We start from the raw sequence: 24427 nt of genomic DNA, 5'->3' as shown, positions 1-24427 counted from the left end.
CTGGAGCAGGTTGTTGTGTGCAGTGTTTATGTGTGTGTCCCAAATTATAAAACACATTACTGGAGATTTCCAGTATCTTCGTCCTCCTTTTACTACTTCCTTTTATCAGCCGCCACCTCCTCCGCTCATCTCAACCTCTCATCTCTATCGCCACTCATTTTCCCTGCACTTCGATCCATTCGGGGAGAATCAGAGCAATTACATGATTGCTGCATTATAGTGGACCGACGGAAGCAGCAGCAGCTGTTATTAACCTCTTAATCTGTCAGGGATCTTTAATGAAATACATGAAATGATACAGCAATACATTAAATAAACACTAGTCATCCCGTAAGGATGCTCAGCGCTGGTGTATCCATCCAGTTGACTGTCTGATGTATGTATGCAGGGAAGCTGGAGCCAAGAAACCAAGCATGGTGTCTGTCCTCCTCTGTTAGTGCTGTACATTACAGTGCCTTCTGTTTCTGCTTCAGTGTTGAAGAGCAAAGCTTTGTAGTTATAATTCTAATAATATTAAGTTATGCATGACATTATTCCTTTTTTCTGCTGAAAACAGACCAAAGGCTCTATTTCTTTGTTGCTGCAAGCAGGACTGCGACATGTTTGTATTTTCCTGACCTTGAAATGCACTTTGTCCCTCTGTTTGGTATTTTCATGTGCACACATTGCTCCAGGTGAAGCTATTCAAGTTAGTTATATTATTAGAATGAATATAAAACATCTTAGACATTATTTTAGTCTATTCATGTGTGGTTGTATGGTTTGAATTGTTCTTTTTCTTCTTGCTGTATTCAGATGCAGAGTTCCCCTTCAATGAGGAGAGAGTGATTCCTGATGGAGTCAACAGAGACTCCGCCATCATTGGAGGTAAAAAAAAAAATAAAGTCATCTCTGAAAGCAGTCGTTGACAGATTTACATTTGAGTAAAGGTGAATTCATATTACATTTATCAACTCTTACCTCCCCCAAACCTTTCCTGTTTCTCTGTAATGTCATACTATAAAAAACATGAAACAAGAAACAAGAAAAAATGTCTTTTAGCATAGATTGTAAAAAGGATATACTGCACATATCACTGTCATGGCATTGTGTGAAGTGGTGTTTTATTCCAGACTTCCTTGTGAAATACCACATATTAAATCCTGAAAAGCTAAACGCAGTAGCATTAGTAGCAGCGACTGAAAATACCCAATCAGGCTTGTTTTCATGTGCATGATGTCTGTGTCTTCCGCAGGTATCATCGCAGTGGTGATCTTCACCATCTTGTGTACTCTGGTCTTCCTGATCCGCTACATGTTCCGTCACAAAGGCACCTACCACACCAACGAGGCCAAGGGCAGCGGGGAGTCCGCCGGAGAGTCAGCGGACACGGCCATCATCGGCACCGACAACCCTGAAACCATCGACGAATCAAAGAAGGAGTGGTTCATCTAACACCCAATGACTGGACTTTGTGTGAGGAAGTGATTTGTCAGACCACCCAGTTGCCACAGAGATGGAGGAGGTTTAATTCAATGACCAATCACGGGAGAGACGAAGGAAAGGCCATTCAATAGGACAACAATCTCCCAGAGAGGGCGGTGATGTGGGAAAGACGTGTACAGAAATCCTTTTTGTTTGTTTGTTTGTTTGTTTTGTTTTTTTATATATCCAGAGTATTAGAAAGAGAAGGGGGACAGTGATGCAGCGGAGCACGGCTGTAAGAGACTGTACATGTACATACTAACCGGCTTGTCCTTCTTTGTATCGTGCTTGGGAGTTTTCAGGAGTCCTTTGAATACTGTATATGACCAATAATTATACTTACTGGGTCGTGTGATAGCACAGGTTTATTGCCAGTCTCTGTTGCATTTTGATTTTATTTTTTAACAAAAATCTTATATCAAAAATGATCAAATCAACATGCCAAACCCTTTTTTTTTATTATTTATCAGGCTGTGGTTGCACCAGCCTGTCAACACTCATATCCGTCAAATGACATGCCACCTATACTGTGGTAATATAGAGTTGAATATGGATGCCAAATGTCACATTGTAAATACGTTTTGTGTTATTTTATTCTTTTTCTCAAAAGATTTATTCAGAGTCCAATACATAAACATTAATAAGACACTTCAGATCTATATTACAATGATATCATACGTCTGTCCATTTCATTATATATGTATGAAATATAGAGTTTATGTTTAGATCTTATGACATTCGATTGTATGGGACATTCCTTTCTGAGGAAGGGCAGAGAGGGGATTCTCAGAGCATGATGGGAAATCATGACACTCAATGGTTGGTTTAGCTCAGCACGGCAGCTTTCCTTTCATTTGGAATGCGTGAAACCGAGAGCCTTTACTCATTCAGACTTGAGCAGTCGGTTTTGTTTCTTTGCCAAACACTTGAGTCTTATTTAATTTACCGACTTTGAGTTTAAGGAATTTTCTCAATATTTTTACATCTTAGTCTGATGTTGGCCAGTGGGTTTATAGTGCGTGCATGCATCTGTGCGTATATGTGTAGGCCAGATGATTGGGATTTGTTATACTGGACAAAAAGGGTGCCAGAAAAGACAGATCGAACAACTTGCCTGACACTGAGTTGTATTGACGCACTAAACTCCATGCATTAAAGGGTTGAAGCAGCATAAAATAAAATATAAATCATTGACACCTAATAGATAAAAGATCTGGGAGAGGTTAAGATGATAATTGGCTTACTAATCCGTTGTGCCTTCAAGGTGTTGAGCCATGTCACACAAACTTACTACAAAAACTTGACTGCTGCTGCATGAACTTTTCCGGTGTTTTTATGTTCCCTGATTTGAGAGGTGCTGTGTTCAATGACCCATAAATCTCAGTCAAACTTTTATTATGAATTCAGAATGAAAACATCCCGCAAATTTCTCTCAAACCCTAATCAAGTCTGACTTCTTCAAGCATATCTGCATAGGTTGTTAAGCAGCAGGAGCAGCTACACTGATGTATAGGAGAGCTATATGCTATACAACACAAGAGGTTTACACCTACGCTCTGTGACGCACACACACATGCATGTTTGATAGAGCATGAGTCAAGGTTGTTTGTTCAATTACAAGAGCAACATGTTCAGAATGAGGAGGCTGCTGCTTTGTCAACACTGAATCGAGCTTCACTCTTAACAGTGCCACCATTGTCTAACATTGTTCAAGAGATGTACATTTTCTAACCATGTTGTTTTTCCTGTCACTGTTGCTTATGTTTACCTTACTGTAGCATTTACATTTGAAACCAGCTGCCAACTTTATTATTTTGTTGTGAATTTGCTTTTTGTGTGTATGTTTGGTCAAATTGCCGCCATGGCAACCTGTTACGTGAATGATTTTGTACATCATCGTCGCCTCATGGTTGAGTGCTAACTGTAGATTACTTTATCACAGACATTAGGACAGCTGGTGAACTCAGCCTGCCTTCTACTGCGGCCTCAAAGAAGACTTTCTCCGTCCACACATCATCCATGAAGGCAAACGAGTGACATTCTTTTTTTTTAATAATTATATTACTCAGACTATACATAAACACGCACACACGCCCTTGACATGTGGTTGGAACATAGCAACGATGATAATGGATTATCATCTCCAACAGACAAAACCATTACCCATGTGTTTTGCTTTCAGTTCTATTGAGTTCAATAAAGAGTGTTTGATCTTTAATATAATGTCTTTTTCTATGCATCACTTTCATGTTGACATGTTGACATGTGGACATCTTCAGACACACAGCATTGTGAAGCACATGTCACACAAGGGGTGTTCATGGGACATCTGGGGCCTTATACCATGTAATAATAATGACATCAGGCCTTTGAATCTGACTCATGACTTACACCTACATGTCACCACTCCTCTATATTACCCAGACATAAATAATAATATATATCTAAATAAATATGAATAATTCATCCATTGGAAACAGCTTACTTTAAAATGTAATAAAATTAATACTATATAATATTGACTGCTAATTCTTGTGTTTTCAGGCTTTAACCTCAGGCTTTGTTTACTTTGTTACTGGGGTTGGTTTATGATGATCTTTCCAATATAATATGAAGGTCTGTCTGAGACAGGGCATAGGCTGCCCCCTTGTGGTCTGATGGTGCATCTTCTTTCAAAGACGGTTTAAAAAAACAGCATTCAGTGCAATTTAATACTACTTTATTTACCCCTGTATAATTATATGCAACAGGTCACAACTGGATCAACAGGTACCAACACAATAGATATGGATATATATGGAATTAGTATAAATAAATATAAATATCTAAAAATAAAAGCCAATACAACTAAAACATTTAAAACTCCCTATGATGAATGAGAAGACGGATAGCGGAGGGAAGAGTAACTATTACAGGCAGGTAGAGCATGGCGACGTCCGGAAGGGCTCTGGTAGGTTCAGTGTGTGTGTGTGTGTGTGCGTGTGTGTGTGTGTGTGTGTGTGTGCGCGCGCGCGCGCGCTTCTTGCTTACCTAAGAGTACTCTTTTAGCATTTAGCATTGTACTTCCTTGTCAGCCTCATGACGAAGACGACAGTTTTGTCTCTTCTTTTATTTTTTGCATTCTTGGTCCATTCCTCGTCAAAACCTGGCGCCTACATTACCCACAATGCAACTCGACCACCGACAGTCCGGTCAAAGCCCCATGGGTCACATGGGTCAGAGACTCCAGCGTGTTACGCTAGCAGCGGTTAATGAAACCTCGAGCCGCTTTCATCAAGAAGAGATGAGTAGCGGGCTACAGAGGTCTGGTACTCTGACTTCTAACTCCACACCCCAGTTTTTTTCATTTTCAAACTTGTAGTCTTCTGCCCCATCTTCAGCTCTGTCGAGAGCCACAAAAGGCTTTATCCAACTCTTGTTTTCACACATGCAGAGGTAGGCTACTCCCCAGGAGCTGTAAACAGACTAACAAACAGACTGTAACATTAACATGAGATGACCAGCCCTATTCTCAGACATTTAAGAAGCTGACAAGTCAAATCAGTCATTTCTGGGTAGCACAATGTAGTGCTACACAGAGCTTCATCCATTATTAAACCTTATTTTTTCATTCCCATAGTATTACCAAGACATTCAGACCCCTGTCATTGTTGTATTATTATTATTTGTATTATTATCATAGTGAGAGGGCGTACAGTCCATCTGCACACTGCACAAGTGTAAAGGCTTATGATCCAGTACTAGTAGCCTACTCTAGCAACCCTTAGTTTGTATGTCCTAATAACAACATTTCATTGTGTTTACCCATCAAATCCTATCCGAGCCGTATGTGTTTTGTAACCCCATATGTGCATAGTTGTAAACACTGTGCACTGTGGTAATGTGGTATTTCTGGGGATCTAGTTTTATGCCTGTTAATCAACCACTAGGGGGCAGTATGCGATGTAATTCACAGTATTGATCTGACTTCCAGAAGTTAACAGACTAAAATTTTTCTAATGCTGTTTTTGTACCAAAAACGAATCATTCAGAAAACTGAAACATTTATATATACTTTTTAGTTTAGAGTTTATTTCAACAAAAGATAAAACACTGCAAAAGAAAATCAGCAGTTCAAAATGAAAAGCTTGTACAAAAAGTAAACTGGCAGCTTTCACAGTCTCATGTATTCCTTCCCTTTGTCTCACTTTCAGCCCTTTGTTGTTCCGCTCTGATGCCACAGTTAATGTGCGAGTTGGAGAGAATGAGGTCTGAATTAGGATCAGGACTGGTCTTTGGTACGCAGCGGGGGTTGGAGTAAAATGCTTGGGTTTTATTGTCTCAGGTGCAGCTTTGTGATACTGCCGACATCACAATGAGGAGGGGGGTGACTCTTCTGAGGTGAAAGCCAGGGACTTCAGAGAGCAAGAGATGAAGGATGGCGGGGGACTCTTCAGACCTCGGGACACTCAGCTGTAAAAACACACATGAGGAGGCCAGTGAGCAAGGTCTTCAGGAACAGTTCAAATGTATTTATATTAAAGTGTCTGATCATTTTTCCGTGTTAATGACTTACCGTTCTTTGGCAAGATGGCAATGTTGTCAAGGAGGATGCCGGTGTCAAGGGAGAACTGTGTGAACTTCTGCTGCAGGGTGACACTGGCCTCGGGAGTGCGACCTGCGAACACAGAATGGGTTGCTTTAACCATTCACTAATTCAACACACAATGCTTTCCCACAGGGACCACAGCACTGGCTGCTGTGGTTTCGACTGATCCAGACTTACTGTAAAGCTTGTTGAGGACCTCAGACACTCCATCCTTTGTCTTGATAGTGTGGACCACAGCATAGTCATCGTACAGAACATCAACGATGCGCATGTCATTGTCATTGTTCCAAACTGGTGAAAGCAGAAACAGACAGGTCAGGCTGTTGAATCTTTGTGAGTGTGTGTGTGTGTCTCTTGAGTGTTTGTGTATGCTTTACTCACCCTGGCTGCGGAAGGTGAAGCGTCCAGGAGTTTCGGTTTTCTTAGCAAGGTGAGTCATTCTCCAGCAGGTACCATCAGCACTAAAACAGAGATAAAGAGAACCAGGTCAGTTTATGTATGTTTTTTTCTTCATCATCAGCATGTTTTGATTTGAAGGTATAATTACATATAATTCACTCACTTCAGGTTGGCATAAGAGAGGTCCAGGTCTCCTCCAGCAGTTGGCACTAACATGGCAGTGCCCACCTTCATCCCTGCCTTGTGGTTCACAAACCACTGAGCATTAGTGGCAAAGCCAACAATGTACCACTTGCCTGCCATCTAAAAGAAAGACAGAAAGGAAATAAAGGGTGAGAGGGTATCTAAACATTACACCATATGACTGCATATTCTCCTATCTTCCATATAAACTATTCTTAAAAGTTAAGTTTGCTCCATTAAGTGATTGCATTAAACTTGTCATCTAACAACAACTCTTCCTTACTCTTTTCCACTCTTTTAACAGCTGCCTCTCTCTTACCTTCTCCAGGTCAAAGTCTGCTACAGGCGTGATGTCGGCGCAGGCAGCCAAAGCGCACATCAGGGCGGCCAGGATCCTCAGCAGTGTGTTCCTCATGGCTTCTCCTTCGTGTTCTGAGCTTCTCTAGCGGTGAAGTGAAGGATCAGGACGAGGTGAGGAGGAAAAGGCAAGTGGAGGCTCCTTATATCCTGCAGAGTCCTGCTCCCCTTCCTCCTTCTGTCTCCTCCTCCCTCCCTCCCTCCCACTGCTAGCTTTTGCATTACAAAAACTTTTTGGCCTTCTCCCACTGGCATGCAAATCAATGCTGTTACACAACTGGCACGTGTGGATGGAAGAGGGGGGAGGTGAGGAGGGAAGAATGAGGGAAGGAAAAAAAGAAAAGGGAGAGTGGGTACATAATAGGGTTCTTTTAACACCCCTCCCCGTCTCCCTCCTCCATCACAAATGGTCTTGCATGCCTGGACTATCAAAACAGCTGTTTGGTAAGAGTGCAAATGTGTTCACCATATGGCACATGGAAGCTCCAAAGGGACACACCACTTACACAATGAGAAATAAGACATGAGAGGCACTTTTGCTAAACTTTAGTGTCCTCGAATGGGGCTCAAATCGACTCCAATATGAGCCAATAAACTCCACTTGGAATAAGATACAAAATTAGAGCTTTCTGGATATAATAAACCAATTGTGATAAATGTGTATTCTCCTGCAGTATAATGCATTGTCAGCAGTGTTGAGGCAGTGATATTTAAGAACTCCACAGTAAAAACCTGTTTATTATTTCTCATAAAAAGCCAGTGTTGTATACAATGAGTTGATTGTTCATTGCATTTGATTTTGAGTGTTGGTAGTTTCATAAAACTGAATTTTTAATTTAATGAAGATGCCTTTCACTCTTTTCAGTTTTTTAACAACACAGTGAGAAGAAGAGTTGGATGAACTGTATCATCTTGTTTGACATTCTCTCCACTTCAATCACTGTGTAGAAGAATGTGTGTAATTTCCTTTGAGTAATATATAATGTGCTAATAGGCTGTGAATTCTTAATTTGCGAAAATGTACTGATGGATTCATCAGAGCTTCCTTTGTTAAGAGACAAGACAGGCACCGACTTGCAATCAGCTGGTTATGTAACAAACACGCACAGAGGTGCTGGGTGGAGCTAGGGGCAGCGTTAAAAAGCACATTTGGTAACCAAGTTTTGTAACCAAACTCTCTCAACCCCTTTTGGGCTTCACATCTGGGCTACATTAACTCCACTACCAACCCCCCACCCCTCTAGCCCCCCTCACCCCACCCCAAGGATGCATACAGACACACAGTGTGAATGTTAATTCTCAGAATATAAAGATGCCATGAATGAGAATGGCATCTCACCACAGAATCAGCTGGTGGCAGGTAAGGCCCATTGTGAAAACATGTGACAACAACTTGTATAATTTCCCCCCAGGATCAGTAAAGTATTTCTGATTCTGATTCTGATTGATTGTGCTCCATTTTGTTTTATTTATCTGTAACTGGTGACATTTAAAGTTGAGAGTTTTGCCGTTTTAAAACCACAGTGCAGTCTTTCAACAACTTGCTTCTTGCACATTTAAATGATACAATATTCAGATCTTTGCACTGCAAGGCTGGATCTGTCTGCTGCACAGCTCTGCCTCCTCAGCATGTGGGAACACAGTCTGTGTAACAAAGAGAGACAGGTTAAATTACACAGAAGCTGTGCTGCTGTTTTCACCAGGCAGTGGAGATTGGATGAACTGTTGATGACAACTGATGACTGATTGTTACACAAGTTGAAGCCAACACATGCACAGCCTGCAGGAGCAAACGTGAAGAGTGTTTGGGAAGGTCACGGCAGCAGGTCATTGGTTTCCTTAGAGAGCTGCTCTCTCTCTCTCTCTTTCTCTCTCTCTCTCTCTCTCTCTCTCTCTCTCTCTCTCTCTCTCTCTCTCTCTCTCAATATAACAGCCTAACAACACCTTCACCATTTTGACATTTTGTTGAGGTATTATGAAATTATATTATTACATAACTAGAAAGGTAAAAGTATCCACTGCTAAATCCATGTTGGCTGTGCTTTTGCAAAAAACAAGTTCTTGCAGGGATTGTCATGAGTTCTTCAACCTAAATCATACTCGTATAAACAGGCATTTAATGCACTGGTTATACATTTGAATGGAACATGTTTAATTAAAATTGTAAGATATTATCTAAAAGGAAACGGTGACTTCTTAATTGTATTCCTTTCTTCATCTTTTACACATGCTTTAGTCCCTAACCCAACAGCAACATAATATATCTTATCAATTCCATGAACCTGTCATATTCAGATCACTTACTGTAGGCTACTGTAATCTCTCTCAATGGCTTTACTGCAGAAACATAGAATTACCACACAGCATTACACAGATAATGCAAAGGACCAGAGCAGGAGAATATATATATTTATATGTTTATCATTCAGCTTCTGGCACACAGCAGACCTGCAGCTGTGAAGGTGAAATGATGATCGACATGTAATGCGCCAAACCAATGAACCTTCTCGCAGCTACACTGAACAGGATAAAATGCATGAAATAAGTCTGGAGCACTACAGAGCAAGAACAAGATTCTGAATGTACTGCACCGTGCAATGACCTGTGAAAATATTCCATATACTATACATTAAACCTGCAGGCTACACTGACGTCTAAAGAACTGGAAATCATTTGACGCTTTCTACACTTCCCAGAAACCCTTCTTGTTTGAAAGTGGCCTTTTACACGTGTGAGCATGTCATGGCAGTTAAATAAAAAGCTGCTCCATTCACCTCAGTCCTTTTTTTCTTTGTGTCAAAGAATTATGGCTACCTGTTTTTGATTGTTTTTGCACATTTAACCTACTGATTATATGGTCCCGGTCCACAGCACCACAGTGACCTAGAAAGGGAAAAAATGAGCACAAAGTTATTTAAGGGCAGCTGAGGAGGCAGACGTAGTCCTATATGACTACATCTTAATTCTTTATATCAGTGATAGCCTGCCTTAAACCGAAACTTCAGTGAGCATAGTTGTAATGCAATATGTTTTTATTTTTTTCTCATTTTATTTTGAAAAGTAGCACAATATATTCCAAACTAATTTGCTCTTGTGGCTTATCATGCCACCTTACATTTAATGTTGCAGTGGGTAGCATAATAAATTTAATTTAATGCTTTAGGTGGATATGGACGTACTGTAGGTGGGGAAGGGGAAGAGGTAGGCCAGTCCGAACTTTTGCTTTTCAGCAAGCTGCTCAAACTTGGCCAACATTGGCTCTGACAGATCGTCTACAGACCTGCCTGCACACAAGCACAAAGACAAACATTATGATGTTATAAAGGTATTTTTTAACATACAGTGCAGTCTCAGTTTAGCAGAGTAAAGCTAAGAACTGCCTGGCTTTTAGATCTGAAATACCAAACAAAGGTCACACGACTGAGGAACCCACTGTAGAGTTTGATGGTGATCTTGCCCGTTTTCTGGTAGTAGATGAACGCATAGGAGTCGTAGTCCGTCTCTCCGATCACTATCTCAGTGTTCAGCTCAGGACGAGCTCCTGGTGGAAACAACAGAGAGCACGGTTAGACAAAGGTATGCTCCATTGTGCTATAGTTCATCAGTCATGCTTAATAAGGCAATGAAAGAGAGGTACTGACCTTTAAGTGTTAGATGGCCCGGGGTTGGAGTTAGATGGTAGACCTGTAGTATCTCCCAACACTGGTGATTACTGAGAAGGGGAGAGTTTGTGTCAGATATTTGATTAAATAAATTCAGTAAAAACAGGCATTACACAATTGAAAACCAACATAGACTGCAGTTTATATATATAGTGTTTCATAATCTAACCACATGTCTCAGCCTGAGGCCTCAGATTGAACTAGCTTTCTAATGTTGCATGAGAAAAGTACTCATGAAATCTGTTTTCCTCTGCTTGGGCCCAAAAGGATTTATAACCCTTAAATCACAACAAAGATATCACGAAATGGAATAAAAAAACAAAAATACGAGACACACTTTTCCATTTAACTTGTGTATTATACTCCATGTCTTCCTGCAAAAGCCAAGTCAGGATGACCTAAAAGTTTTTAAAATGATGAGGAAAAGCTGATGGATTTAACTGTTCTGCCTCCCTCTTCCTGTGTTAGAGGACACACAAACAAAATCAAACACAGGTGCTTGAAGCTTGAAGGGAGTGTAGCATGAGAAAGTAGATCTGTGTTGCCTCCTCTCCTAATAAATCAAGGTATTGAAGAGTCACAGTGATCAGTGCTTATGTAGGTGGTGGTACTTACTATCGTGTCTTAGTGCTAACAGACAGTGTTTCGTTGGAACGTGTGAGGGTCATGACTGTAGGCTCCACCCTGGTTCCATGATTTATCAGGTAAGAGCATTTGGAGGCAGTGTTCAGCAGGTACCATGTTCCTGTCATCTGTAACACATACAAGCAGGATAAGGTGAAATGGACAGAGACAGACAGAGGGGGAAAAGATTTTCAAATATATCCCATAATATTTGCAAACATGGGAGTCACTTTCTTAAGCGAAAAAAAGTTTTTGCTGGTGTTGACAAACATTTCATCTTGTCAGTTGACCCCTTTCTACCTAGGATTTGTCTATTTTATCTGAAATCTGAATATTACATCAGAAACCTTTTAGAAATTAAAAGGATACATCTGTTTCAAATGTCCTGCTCTATTATCTGATGTTCTGTTCAAATTCTATTTCACTGAAAACACCCGACTTATTGCTTAAAACACCATATTGACACAATTACACAAGCATGTCCACACTGCCAGCTCCCACACTATAACCAAGCAGACCTACATGTTTTTATAGGCTCTGGAAAAATGTCAATATGCTAAAACATTTCTCCTTTCAGTATGGGTACTTGGGTAGAAGTTTGCAACTGGTCAACCTCATGAAGTAGCATTTAAATATCTGCTGTCTTATTTTTTTTTTCACATTTAACAATATGTTAGATAAGTATAAAAACCTGCAGCATTAGTCTGCATGGCAAGTGTACAAAATGGTCCTTGCGTCACAAAGTTTACTTCCCTTATGTTCCCCTTAAAGCAATACTAGCTCTTTCTGGCTATTTTGTTGAGTTAATCTGCCATAGTTTCCACTGATTATTTTGCAATCATATGTTTGTCTTAATGTACAAACAAGTGGGAAACAGAATCAAACTGTCAGTGTACAAAGGTCAGATAACGGCACAGTGAACTGTTTACTGTGATGCTCTCGGGCTCCAGCTGCTCTCCACTTACTGGAAACAGTCCTTTCTTTAATTTACTAACATGAGACCCTCTCTCTTTTCAGTGCAGCATTTTCATGAATCTTTTTCCAGCCTTGTCACAATTAAGTTTGAATGAAAGTTAGAAATGGTCACTTTATACCAATCCACATGCAATCTGGACTCTCTACCTTTCTGGTTCTGTAGCTTGATTTAAATGCAACAATCAGAAACATGGGATGAAAAGAAAAAAACACTTGATACACAGACGTGGACATAATGCAAAGATAATACAACCAGACAAACATGATGTATATGATCTTTAAGTCTGCCTCCTCCTCCAGTTTCTTACCCGCTGTATGTCTATGTTCTGTGCGGGTGGGATCACGTCAATAAAGTTGACCTTTGGCTTCTTAGATCGTCTTTCAAGCCGGCGTCGACTCCTAGCCCCCCCTACAGCCTCAGAGGAACCGCACAGACACACATAATACATCAACACCACCGCCAACATGCAATGCCACGCTCCAGCCATCCTAGCACTAACAGTAATACACTCAGAATCAGTCTTCTTCTATAGGATTGCTCAGGCTCCTGTGTTCTCTCCGTCTCTGTCTGCAGTCTGCTATTCCCAATCCGCTCTACTCAACCTCAAACACACAGAAGAAGTGCATAAATACACAGAGAGCAGGAGACAAACACTGTGAGACAGAGGATGGCCTGGTTAAATTAAATATTAACTTGGTTTACTAGCAGAGATGAGGCCATACTGCAGTGCAGTGCAGTGTCTGAACAACAGGGGGCAGCCATAAATTGTCTTTAAATACTGACTTTAAAATCTTAATAAACTCTTAGGTCAGTAAAGTATTGCCATCGATTCAGAGAACAAACATGTGAATTTATTGACAATCAAAGTTGCATGATTCCTGACACAGACAAGTCAATTTGATCTGCAAACAAGCAGCAATGTCATAACATCCTGTGTTTTGCAATCTCTATAGAAAAAGAGGTCTTAATCCAGGCCCAGTGTATTTTGACATTTTTCAGACATAATAACACAATCAAATATAATAATGATGTTTAAAGACAGATCATTTTTTGTAACATCAATGGGTTAGCCACTATGTCAAGATACTCATCCAAACTACACTTAAGGACATTAAGTTAACATTCATTAGGACAAAAAGTAGAAGACGACAAAAAAACAACAACAATTAAACTTGGTTGGAAAGTATGTTTTTCATCAAGTGATTAATTAGGTGACTGAAGGAGCTGATGGTACAGTTTGAGTTTGGGTTTGTGTGAATCATGCAATGTACGTTTGGCAGATTTATAGACTTCTCTCCAGTGCATATATCCAAAGTTTCTAAACAAGAGACTGAGCTCAATTCAGTTTCTTTCAGTTGTATAGACATGACAGATAGATAGACACAAGTTCATTTCCACCTAAATTCAAACATTAACACTTTGTGCCACACAAAGCCTCTCACTTCCAGACCCATATGGGTCAAAACCATGGAATGAAAGCTCTGACTGGACCTTCATTTTGCCTCCTAAAAAGGACAGGCCTGCAATGAAACATACAGTAAGTGTGTTTTTTCAGTAGTTTTGGCAAGTCCATGTAGTTCATCAGTTTTCCTCAGGCTTGTCAGGTTGGTTGTTTCCTCTGGCTTTAAACGTGAGGGCCACACTGTTGATACAGAACCGCTGACCTGTTGGGTCCGGTCCATCATCAAACACATGACCCAGGTGGGAATCACACTGCATCAAACACACACACACACGTCATGAGCCAACCAAAAATACCAAAATGATAGTATGATAGAAATGATGGAAAATTATGCATGAAATTCTGAATGCAAAGTATGTTTAAGATAGATACTAAACAATTCCAACTATACTAAAACTGCACACAAAGCTATATTAACTAGAAAAGCAATACTAAGCAAACATGAACTTTGGCTTCACAGCTCACAACACAACTCACATTTTTACAAAGGACCTCTGTCCCCGCACTACCCAGGCTGTTGTCAGGGCGACGAATGACGGAGGCGTGGCTTTCGTCCCGCTCCCATGTCCCATGAGCCTCTTTGAATGCTGGCCAGCCTGTCCCAGAGTCATACTTAGCCTCTGAACTATCAAGAGAGGAAGGAACATTTCCTCAATGAACATCTACTAATAAGTTTCTAAATAAACGTCTAACACAAAAACTCTCAATCATAATATGTGCAAGTGGAAGTACTCCCTTAACAAACTGTTAAACTGTTACCTGAAAAGTGGCGTATCACAGCAGACACAGTGGTACATCCCCACTTCTGAATGGTTAAGGTAGATCCCACTAAAGGGCTGAGAACACACACCCACACACACACTGTTAGCAGAAATACTGGACTAATAGTTAAGGATGATTTCACCATCTTATTAGTTTTGTGTAAGTGCAGTAAATTAACTTATCCTTATTCTTCTTATTATTACACACGCAAATCACAGTTTCAAGCTGAGAGCAGCTTCTAATTCATAAAACACCTCAGGTTTGTATCTGGGCTGGTTGAACCTGACACAGATCAACAATACAGTGATGAACAAAGTCCACCTGAAACTGTGCTGATGTTTATGAGACTATGTATGTCAGTCTGGTAGACTGAGATCATGTTGACACAAATCACTGTACTGATGTTCATGTAGTATGCAGTACTCACCACCTCAGTCCCTTTCTCTCTGGTGACTACATACTGTTCTGGGGTCAGTTTCTTTTGCCAGTCTGTGGTCTCGTCATAACGGGTGAGAGACTGCAGGCCTGCAGAGAGCAGAGGTTACAATCTAGAGGTCACAGAGGAGCTTTGATATGCATATGGAACATGCTAGAAGAACATTAAACCGACTGGTCCGATCCACATTTAGCCAACACACCTGATTTTGACGACAATAAATAACTATTAGTTATGGCAGGATTTCTAAAACCTTTAAAAAGTAGAACCCCTGTTAGACCACAGACCCTGAAAACTTTGGAGCCAAATTAAGAAAATGTTTGATATCACATGACTTGAAACACAATTAATTAAGTAAGCCTACTGCTCAAGGTAGGAAGGTACCAGGGCACAGGGTAACATTTCCAGACAAAACAGAGATCACATTTCACCCAATCCCAGTAGCAGTAGTACTTACAGTTGCAGTAGTTAAAGTAAAATTCAACTAAGCACGAATGTATTGGTAACCCTCTCTCCTGCTGTTAACCACAGTCCTCTTTACACAAGCAATAACCTGTAGCTGCCTGCTTCTTATTCGTGGTGCCTACCAACAGATTCAAACAACGGTGAGAAAAGTGCAGCATGTTGCACCTGCAGGAGTTTGCAGCTTGTGATAGGCTACTAAACGGGGTAGTGTATGTCCAAAGAACAGAGAAATCAAAGGCTCCTCCAGTACCTTGAGACGTGCATAACGGGCGGATGAATACTGGCATCCTCCTCGGTAACACCGCAGATCTGGCTGTGGCGTGCTGAGAAACAACTACGAAGAGACGGCCGACGAAACGAGACATGTTTTCTGCTGCTGCTGCTGCTGTGTCAGGTCTGTCTGTCTAAAATCAAGTGCACACATCAGTGGAAGCCAAGTGCTGCTCGCTTGTTCATGCCGCGGCGACTCCCCCGGCTGATGCAGGCTGTAAGCGGGGTGACCCGGTCAAAAATCACACCTCCAGCAGCTATATAGGTCAAAGTTGACTGGGCTCCCCTGGCTTTTTATTGCCAGACAATGTGCAAAGATCACCATATTGTGTGGCAGCTTTATGGCTTGAGAAGTAAGAAGAATGGTGGGTGGGGGGGGGGGGGGGGTCTGGTTGTTGAAGGTAAATGTGTTACAAATGTTTCAGCCAAACATCCATGTGTAGCAATCATATTACACAAAAGGTGTAATAGGAACTCTAAAAAATCAGACACACATTAGAGTGCAGTATGTGTCCTGTGAAATAAATGATCCAAAAGTTACACGTTACAAAAGTTACAACATTGTGAATCCTCTGTGGCGAAGAACTAAATGTTAAATCAGTGTTTATTAGAGAAGCCTTATTCATAGACAAACAGCATTTTTTTCCTTTTTGCTTGTGCATGAACCAAAATAAGAATAAGAATAAGAATACTGTATGGTGTAAAGGTCTGTCATACAGAACATACACATTCAATACAAATCAAATATCTATAATGCATCTCAGTGAAATGTCTGGTCACAGTATTATGTAGTACAGTATTTCTACACTAAAGTGTTGGTCTATATAGTCTGGTATTGCACAGCAGCAGGGGTGTTGGTTGTGAACAGGCTTCCAGGCTGGTGCATAAGGTCTACTATGTAGCGGCAGGGCTGTGAAGAGCGCACATTGCTGGAGGGATTCCCATTGAAGAGGAGTACCTCGTTCCAAGCCCGGTTGTATTCACCCCTCTCAAGTGTGCAGCTCATTCCGATGCAATCAGCCAGACACTGAAAAGTTAAAGAGAGGAGACAGGTGGGGGTATAATAATTTGGAAACAACACATGGAAACATGAAAACTTGAGAGATGGAGCAGGAAAGAACACAGGGAAATAAATACTATAAGTGGAGGATGGGAAGAACTTTGAGAGTCTGCAAAGGAAGTGATTGGTGCAGAGAAAAAAAGGTGATAATGCTGAGGTCAGTGGTACCTTGAAGAGAAGGGCCCTATGGCAGTAGATTCCCCTGCTGATCAAACCAATGGGAACAACATTAGACTGGAGCTGAAACTTGAGCTCACTGAGGTGCAGCACCCATGGAAATTCGTGCAACTTTTCCATCTCCACTGCTCCACCCATGGCTCCACTCACCAGCCTGAGACCCAAATCCATGCACACAAAACCCATTACAATGCAGCAACCAGTCTCACAGTGGTATGTTTCTACTGTGTGTCAGCTGTGTTTCAGTATCTGCATAATGCTGTTACGTGCGACTTGTGACATTTTTTGTGAACCCTTGCACACTTAAACACAAATACACTTTCCAGAGTGTGTTGTTTAAATTTGTTTCTGTCACCTGGCCAGGGCAGCATACTGCTCTCGTTCATCATTCAGTGGGAGGATGGACTCTTTGGCCTCTTTAACTAGAAGCTGCAACGAGACATCATCCATCATCTTCCACGGTTGCACTGAGGGAGACTCAGGCCGGGTCTCGTCTTTCTGTTTCTCATCCACTTTCTTCTTCCTGTACAGAGAGACAGTCAATTAAAAAGGAATTGGAGACAGTGTCTTAAAAATAGGGAAGAATATCAATGGTGATTTTACAGTGCTATACTTAAAACTATACTAAAATGAGACAACTCTAACAGCCTTAATGAAACTACATTTCACCACATAATAATGAAATTGTATCTTTTTGTGTTTAAAATGTGTATCTTAAATTACGCAGATTTTTAAAAAAACAAGACAAGAATCCATTTTTTTTTACATTTTGAAATACAGACCAGTGCGTTAAGATGTATACTATTGGCAAACATAAGCAAGGCAGTGTTATATATGATGGCACTATAAGTATCACATACACAGACAATCTCACCTTGGAGTCCTGCGGTCTCCCTTGCTGCTGGTGTCTGTTTCTGATTGGTTGCTCTGCCTCTCTTCTGGCACATCAACAGTCTCTCTACCACAGAAGGACAAGAGTAAAGTGGTTTATATAACTGAACACAGCACTATTATTACGGTTCTTTTTGTATATTTTCAGTTGTCGCCATGTGTGTATAACATTTAGGTCCCATTAAGCCTGCTTTATTATATGTGGTTATACTATATTTCAGTATAATAAATTATGTTATAATAATTATTATGTTCTGAGCAACTTCAACATACAATGGTTATGAGAAGTTCCTCCAACTGCATCATATATCCCAAATTACAGTTTGCCTTTGTATTTTCATTGTTTGCGTGTTGTGAGATCTATTTTTATTGTCTCTGAAATGGTTTGCCAATATTCAAGAAAGAGTATCTGCATGCAACACATGCAATACGTTATCTTTCATTTCTGCACGTTATTATGACATATACTTTGGAAGAAAACTAGACGGTACCCAGTGAACAAATGTCATATGTCAAAACAATTTTTCATATTTTCAAAATTTGGCCAAAAAGATTTTGATTGTATGATTGCAAAACTTCTTAAGATATCCTGCAGACAAACAGGAGCGAAATGTAAGTTATGGGAGGCACTATGTTTGCTCAGGAGATAGAGGAAGAAAACTTCAATTAATTCAAGTAAGAGGCTTTTTGCTTTATAAAGTTAAGAAGTTAAACTTGGGTCATACTAAGCCATTGAAGAGACCATGAATGGTTTACATAACACACTGCTTAAGAATGCCTGAGCTGTTGTGTGTGTGTATGCATGCTGAAGGGGGGATGTGGTGGAAATGGGGTGGACCTGGGGTACCCTGAGGGGGTACTGCTCTCTTTGGCAATGTTAATTCATCAAAATGCTGAAAGCTTGTGGGAGCATTAGTGTGTGTGTGTGTGTGTGTGTGTGTGTGTGTGTGTGTGTGTGTGTGTGTGTGTGTGTTCATGTACAGCTTTTAAGACATATGGTGTGTTTTTATTATGTGTGTCTCAGTCAACATGCATGTGTATTATGCGCAGGCATCCTCAGCTGCTTCTTCGTGGGTATACATGCACGTGCACTTGAGCATGTTCGTGGTTGTGTGCGTAAGTTCATTAGTCCAAACACAAGGGCTCTTTTACTCTGAGTGTGTTGCCATCTTAAAAAGAATGGGATAGTTTACCCTGTGAGGCCACGCTAACGGGGCACACTGAAGGCAACAGGGAGAGAGGGGGAAAAAAGTGGAGCACTGGATTGGAGCAGACAAGGGGAGGGTGATAGTAATCTAACAGCCACAATAAATTGTACTGACAAACTACATTGATGTGGCTGGTAGTGTAGGAAAGTTGCCAAGTCTCAGCCAATGCTCTAACACTATCTTGTGGTTGTTCTTGTTACTTTCCCACTTTGCTTGTAGTGTAAGAGGCCCAGTTAGCTGTCATAGTTTGCTGTTGTTGAGTTAACCGGGCTGGAATATGCATACAAACTATAAACATTGTTTTTTTTAAAATTCAAGAAAACATACTCTGTTGCTGTGTTAACAACAATGATGGGCCGGTGCTGGTTGACAGGCTGCTTGGACAGTTCCTCTAAAGTCAGAATCCTCCGACCTACACGAACCTAAGTGGGTAAGAGAGTGAAAACACTATTATGCTAAAAATCAAAATGTTGAAATATCCTTTGCCACAGTATGTTCCCTTCTTCAAGAAGTTTTTTCTATTTCCATTTAGCTTACATTCCTTTAAGTGACCTCTGTTTCACATACATTCCAATAGTATACACACATACACACACCTTCCCAGCGTCATAGAAGCCATCATTAATAATGTCAGTGGAGGCCAAACGATCTGTCAGGCTGTATTTAACAGATAAGTTGGAGTTAAGAAGGCTGATCATGGCCAACCTGCTGAAACTGCTCCTACGATTCACTGATTGGTTGATTTCCTGAAGCATTTCCAGGACTCTGAGACACACATAAACAGCACAGGGATACAATACAAGCACATGCAGATTTTCAGACTTGATGACAAACATAAAAATGCACACACTAACAAACATACACACATATGATCCATACTTTCATATATTGCCACACATAATCTTGTCCTATACTGCCATCTACTGACTATTTAAGAGACTACTCTGAGTTGGCTCCAACAGCTTTACTTTTACTGATGTTTTACTTTACTCAACAATGCTCCTCCAGTTATACATTACATGATTCCTCCGTCACTCCCTGAAGTTGCTGTTATCTGTCCTCTTAGTGTCTTACCCAAATTTGCACATCTCCACAGCGGTGGGCTCATCGCTGGCACAGACATTGATAGCCATGCATGCATTATGCAACACCTCCTTGTGATAAGAGTGCAGCAAATTGACCAGTGGTTGAAGGCCGCCAGCACTTTGGAGCTATGTAGGACAGGGAGTGAATTTTAGGTAGTAGGGAAAGCATATAAAATATTGTTGGATAATTTATAAGAAACTATTGATAAAATGAATATTTTTTTTTTTAGTTTTATAGATTTAGTTGTGGCTTAAGAATAAAAACAGTAAAAACAGTATCAGTAAAATTAACTGAGATGTCCTTTGTGCAAAACACCTCTCCAGATTTCATAAAATTCTTGTCATTTGCAAACATGAGAGCAAGGTAGCATTCTGAACAGTCAGTAGACACACAAACACCAACCTCTGCCCTAGCATCTGTATCACAGGCCAGCACTGCCAGGCACTGCGTGGCGTTGACCAGGACCTGTGTATCTGTGGACTTCAAGGGCTCCACCAGAGCCCGTATGGCTCCGTGTGATAAGATGCTGCAGCGGATGACCTCCTGTCCTGCCATGTTGCCAAGTGTGGCAGCAGAATTGGCCACTGTCCTGGGACAGCTTCCAGAGAGCTGCTGGACAAGGATCTCATGGCCTCTTGCCTCGTACACTGCACTGGAAGATACAGAAATGGATGGGAGATAGGAGATTTACTGCAAACCTACAAAGCTGACTATAAATGCAGTCGCAAAACATTGTGCCACATAGTATTTCTGTCATATGTGTGACATGTGTGACTTGCAAAAAGTAGAGTATGAGGGAAAAGAAAAGCTGAGAGTAAGGATAGTGAGGTAATGGTGCAGGGGAGGTGGAGTTAAATGGTAGTGTCCCGAGAACTGAAGGAGACAGTAACACTGAAATATGAAGTCAGACAGTGAGAGACGATGGGTACGGGGGTGATTTGTCAGGGGAATAAAAAGGTGGAAGATAAAATGGAGAAAGGGAGAGAAGAGAAATAAAGAGATATTCAGTGAGGGAGAACCATGAGAAGACAGATGAAGCATTAAATCATTTGTGAAATAGTGGAAAGGAAGGCATACTGCTCAACTTTAAAACACCATCTGCTTCTAAGCCTTGGTTTCAGAGATTGAAAACATTTGGCCATAAGTTACACATATCATTAATACTTTGTGGCACGCACACTCAAAAGACCTTGAAATTATGAAGTCTTTTGAGTAACTTACTGTAGGGATGACATTTACATTATCTAATAAAACACAAAACACCTAACGTATTCCAAGAATAACAAAAACAATGCACTCAGGTTGTCTGTCACTTACAATGCGTTGAGCCGGTTGCTATGTGTTAGGTTAGAGAGAGCCTGGGTTGCTGCCTCTCTCAGCCCCAAACTCTCGTTGTTCAGCAACTGTACAACTGCAGGAATGCCACCTGAAACACACATCAATTCAACTCATTCACACTTCATTGTGGCGACGCAAGTTGGTGCTATGGTGGTTGTGTGAATGTGTATGTACCCAGGTCTCTGAAGCTGTCTTTGCTGGCTAGGTGGACGCTCATGGCGGGCACAGCCTGGCAGGTAGCTGTTTTCACGCCGATGTCCGCCACAGAGAGAAGCTCTACCAGGACCTTCTCCACATTCTGCTCATGGAGCAGTTTGCGATTCTCAGCTTCACACACACAGCCATGTACCCATGTATGTGCCCACATAATGAAACAAACACAGTAAACACACACAGCTAAAGCAAGAGTTATATATACTCTAATGACTTCAAAACATATAGTTGGAAAGTTAAAATGATTATCTCTTGTCTCCTTCTGTGCTTACAGCTCTGAGCAACCCTGGCAATGCACTTGACAGCGTTGGACTGGATTTCAGGAATGTTGGGGGTGAGAACAAACTCCATCAGCCTCATCAGTCCTCCACCCTTGTGGATCAGCTGGAAACTCTCACTGTCACTCATACAGTTAGCAACTACCTGTAAGGCCTCAGCATGAAGGTCGCTGAAGTCCTGGAAGAAATAAAAAAGATAGATGGGGGGGACACAAATATTTTCATACTCTCTCTTCTTATTTCTTTTAACACCAAGGGGCAGGACGAAGACATACCTGATGCATGTTACAACAACAGCATGTGTTCTCTCTCACACACACACACCTACCATGTTACTGAGGATATCCATGAGCTTCTCAAATCCTTGTGCTTCCCTGAAGGTATTGCGTGTATCTTTATCAGTGGTGAGATTCTGTAGAGTTTTTAAAGCCAAACGCTGAATGGCTGGGAAGTCTGACTTCAACAGTTCCAGAAGTGGAGGGATCCCGCCCAACTCATGTACTGCCAGACGACTTTGGTAGTCCTTCATACATACAGTACAACAGAGGATACAAGCAGACAACAAGACTTTTGGAACCATTTGAATTTCACCCATCCCAAGACTACATCTTGCAAAACACACTGTGACTGTAACCTCCTCTAGGCTGATAACTTTGAGTCACCTGAACCAGGTTGAAGATGATCTCTAGCGAGTTCTTCTTGACATCTGGGTCTGGAGTGGATAGGAGCTGGATTAGAGGTGGCAGGCCCTTGTTGTCAAAGATTTGGACCTTACAGACGAAATCCACTGACAGAGAGGCCAGGCACAGCGTTGCAAACTCATGGACAACTATATCTTCTTGAATAGGAGAGAAAATGTCATTGTTTGTTTGTTTTATTGCAGCTAATATACTGTAAATATTTACTTCTGAGTATATTCATTTTGTGATCGACATTACTCACCTTCAAGTGACAGTTTGTCAATGATTGATGGAATGACGTGAAACTTTTTCAGAGCATCCTTTGCATCACCTTTCAATGAAAACACGAGACAAAGTTGACCACTCAGTCTATTAGTCAACAAAATAGTGAATTCTGTCAACAAGTCTCTAAACAGTCATTTGCCCGACAAACAGATAGATGGTCGGGTTAAAAAGCCAGTCAGTCTGCATTGATTTCATATGTTGTCTGACACACCATTAGAAGCCATGATACCCAAGGCCATGAAGGCGTTGCGTCTGACCAGCTTGTTGTTGTGAGTGATGAGCTGACAGAGAGGCTCCAATGCCCCAAGTCCCAGCAAAGAAACCTTGTTCTCATCTCCTAACAACAGGGGGAGATAGTGAACAGGACAAATTAAGTCAAACAGACCTGAGTGCCTGTGGGCATTTATTATATTATCAGTGAAGTAATGAAGATAAACACTACAGTGTGATTGAATATATAAGAAAAACAAAATCAAGCTAAAATAGGGTGGTACGCAACATAGTTAATAAACAAGGTTTGGATTCAAAATAACATGTTGATAAATTTAAACATGTCAGTTGCTCTTAAAAGTATAATGCATTATGAGGGGAAAATGGAAACATATTAGATGATTTCACAGTAAATGTCAGGAAATAAAATAAGACAGTGGTCAGCCAGTAAAGTAAATGTTGTGCTTTTCAGCTGCAGGGTTGATCACAAAAACCTGATATGTGTAAGGGACAGCAGTGGGAAGTCTACTGTACCCTTCTCTGCAAATGTGTGAATTGCTTCACAGGCTTTGGCAAGGATGTCCTCCTCTGGGGAGCTCAGCAGCAGCACTACTGTTGCTGGGGTCCTGCCCTCAACAGGTAGTGGTTCAAACTGGGGGAGGAGAGAGAGATGTAAATGTTTTATAACTGATCCTGTCTGTCCCAGGGATGTACAGTATGTTTGCAGGCTATGGGCATCTGCTTCAGTGAACACAAAATATCCATAAACCTTTCAGAAACAAGTTAGCTCGGCTTCATCAAAGTTGAAAGATGAGAGGGCTTTCTTTACATGAATCTCTCACCGTTTCCTTGCATGGCGTTTCACTCTCCTTCTTCACTTTCTTTCCCATTCTGCGACCCAGAGAGAAACTGCTTTTTAACAAAATGTGTCTGAACAGCATTTCTTGATCACAGATAGTCGTTCAATAGCTGCTCAATGCAAGCAACTCCATGACCTGCTGTCGTGAATATAGTAAGCTATGCTAGCTAAACTATAAAGCTAACTTTAACCTGCAGCGTTCACAAATGACGCTTACAAAACAAGACAAACTTACCGAATCCTATCTAAAATATTCACTATGACTTACCTATTTTCTTCCAAACTAAAGGACAAGTTCAAGATTTATAATTAGCAGGACAGCCGGCCAGAAGAACCAGACTGTAGGTTTAGTGTTTTGGAAAAGGAGGTTGACACTGCGTTGCTAGGCAACGGGTGCCACGTCGGGCTAAATAAGGGTTTGAACATTTATTGCTTTGAACCTGTTGCTGATGATAGTATTGTATTAGCAAGCCAGTTTGATAGGATACGATATA

General features: G+C 41.0%; 5 protein-coding genes across 5 annotated transcripts in view; 1 reads left to right on the top strand and 4 right to left on the bottom strand.

Moving 5' to 3' along the window:
• cntnap2a (contactin associated protein 2a) overlaps window positions 1-1434 on the top strand; it is a 272982-nt gene extending 271548 nt beyond the window's left edge. The window contains exons 25-26 of the mRNA XM_070928498.1: window positions 796-867; window positions 1235-1434. Coding sequence (XP_070784599.1) covers window positions 796-867; window positions 1235-1434 — 272 coding nt within the window. The remainder of the gene's footprint in view (window positions 1-795; window positions 868-1234) is intronic.
• Window positions 1435-5503: 4069 nt separating this feature from the next.
• LOC139304149 (lipocalin-like) lies at window positions 5504-7092 on the bottom strand. The gene is made up of 6 exons (XM_070928021.1): window positions 6954-7092; window positions 6615-6754; window positions 6434-6513; window positions 6230-6343; window positions 6020-6121; window positions 5504-5916 (listed from the first exon to the last, which is right to left on the bottom strand). The coding sequence occupies exons 1-6, from the start codon at window positions 7047-7049 to the stop codon at window positions 5897-5899; spliced, it is 552 nt and encodes a 183-aa protein (XP_070784122.1). The 5' UTR covers window positions 7050-7092; the 3' UTR covers window positions 5504-5896.
• A 1523-nt stretch (window positions 7093-8615) lies between these two features.
• On the bottom strand, window positions 8616-12740 carry c8g (complement component 8, gamma polypeptide). Its single transcript, XM_070928456.1, has 7 exons — window positions 12561-12740; window positions 11269-11405; window positions 10633-10703; window positions 10425-10532; window positions 10171-10275; window positions 9839-9874; window positions 8616-8635 (listed from the first exon to the last, which is right to left on the bottom strand). The coding sequence occupies exons 1-7, from the start codon at window positions 12738-12740 to the stop codon at window positions 8616-8618; spliced, it is 657 nt and encodes a 218-aa protein (XP_070784557.1).
• Window positions 12741-13758: 1018 nt separating this feature from the next.
• msrb2 (methionine sulfoxide reductase B2) lies at window positions 13759-15743 on the bottom strand. The gene is made up of 5 exons (XM_070928478.1): window positions 15629-15743; window positions 14905-15002; window positions 14475-14551; window positions 14193-14340; window positions 13759-13966 (listed from the first exon to the last, which is right to left on the bottom strand). The coding sequence occupies exons 1-5, from the start codon at window positions 15741-15743 to the stop codon at window positions 13835-13837; spliced, it is 570 nt and encodes a 189-aa protein (XP_070784579.1). The 3' UTR covers window positions 13759-13834.
• Window positions 15744-16313: 570 nt separating this feature from the next.
• On the bottom strand, window positions 16314-23964 carry armc3 (armadillo repeat containing 3). Its single transcript, XM_070928391.1, has 17 exons — window positions 23917-23964; window positions 23609-23726; window positions 23076-23201; window positions 22842-22910; window positions 22562-22737; window positions 22228-22422; window positions 21894-22077; window positions 21583-21735; window positions 21388-21496; window positions 20473-20722; window positions 20059-20195; window positions 19571-19749; window positions 19312-19396; window positions 17760-17843; window positions 17241-17408; window positions 16877-17039; window positions 16314-16675 (listed from the first exon to the last, which is right to left on the bottom strand). The coding sequence occupies exons 1-17, from the start codon at window positions 23962-23964 to the stop codon at window positions 16469-16471; spliced, it is 2451 nt and encodes an 816-aa protein (XP_070784492.1). The 3' UTR covers window positions 16314-16468.
• Window positions 23965-24427: the final 463 nt, after the last annotated feature.

Source organism: Enoplosus armatus, chromosome 21, assembly GCF_043641665.1.
Source record: "Enoplosus armatus isolate fEnoArm2 chromosome 21, fEnoArm2.hap1, whole genome shotgun sequence".
Classification (NCBI taxonomy): domain Eukaryota; kingdom Metazoa; phylum Chordata; class Actinopteri; order Centrarchiformes; family Enoplosidae; genus Enoplosus; species Enoplosus armatus.
Note: the sequence above shows the minus strand (reverse complement) of the source record. Positions and strands in the feature narration are given on the sequence as shown.

Excerpts from the sequence above, each read along its gene's own strand:
- armc3 (XM_070928391.1), bottom strand. The coding sequence starts at position 23,964 with ATGGGAAAGAAAGTGAAGAAGGAGAGTGAAACGCCATGCAAGGAAACG. Across the intron at positions 19,397-19,570 it reads CGCTGGGAAGGTGTGTGTAT|GTCGGAGGATTCTGACTTTA; the intron begins GTGTGTATACTA and ends AGGTTCGTGTAG. Across the intron at positions 17,040-17,240 it reads CAGTATGCTGCCCTGGCCAG|GCTGGTGAGTGGAGCCATGG; the intron begins GTGACAGAAACA and ends TTTGGGTCTCAG.
- c8g (XM_070928456.1), bottom strand. The coding sequence starts at position 12,740 with ATGGCTGGAGCGTGGCATTGCATGTTGGCGGTGGTGTTGATGTATTAT. Across the intron at positions 11,406-12,560 it reads AGAACATAGACATACAGCGG|ATGACAGGAACATGGTACCT; the intron begins GTAAGAAACTGG and ends TATGTGTTACAG. Across the intron at positions 10,704-11,268 it reads GTTAGCACTAAGACACGATA|TAATCACCAGTGTTGGGAGA; the intron begins GTAAGTACCACC and ends TCCCCTTCTCAG.
- msrb2 (XM_070928478.1), bottom strand. The coding sequence starts at position 15,743 with ATGTCTCGTTTCGTCGGCCGTCTCTTCGTAGTTGTTTCTCAGCACGCC. Across the intron at positions 14,341-14,474 it reads TGTGATACGCCACTTTTCAG|TTCAGAGGCTAAGTATGACT; the intron begins GTAACAGTTTAA and ends CTCTCTTGATAG. Across the intron at positions 13,967-14,192 it reads CAGAGGTCCTTTGTAAAAAT|TGTGATTCCCACCTGGGTCA; the intron begins GTGAGTTGTGTT and ends TGTTTGATGCAG.
- LOC139304149 (XM_070928021.1), bottom strand. The coding sequence starts at position 7,049 with ATGAGGAACACACTGCTGAGGATCCTGGCCGCCCTGATGTGCGCTTTG. Across the intron at positions 6,755-6,953 it reads CAGACTTTGACCTGGAGAAG|ATGGCAGGCAAGTGGTACAT; the intron begins GTAAGAGAGAGG and ends TCTTTCTTTTAG. Across the intron at positions 5,917-6,019 it reads TGCCATCTTGCCAAAGAACG|CTGAGTGTCCCGAGGTCTGA; the intron begins GTAAGTCATTAA and ends GTGTTTTTACAG.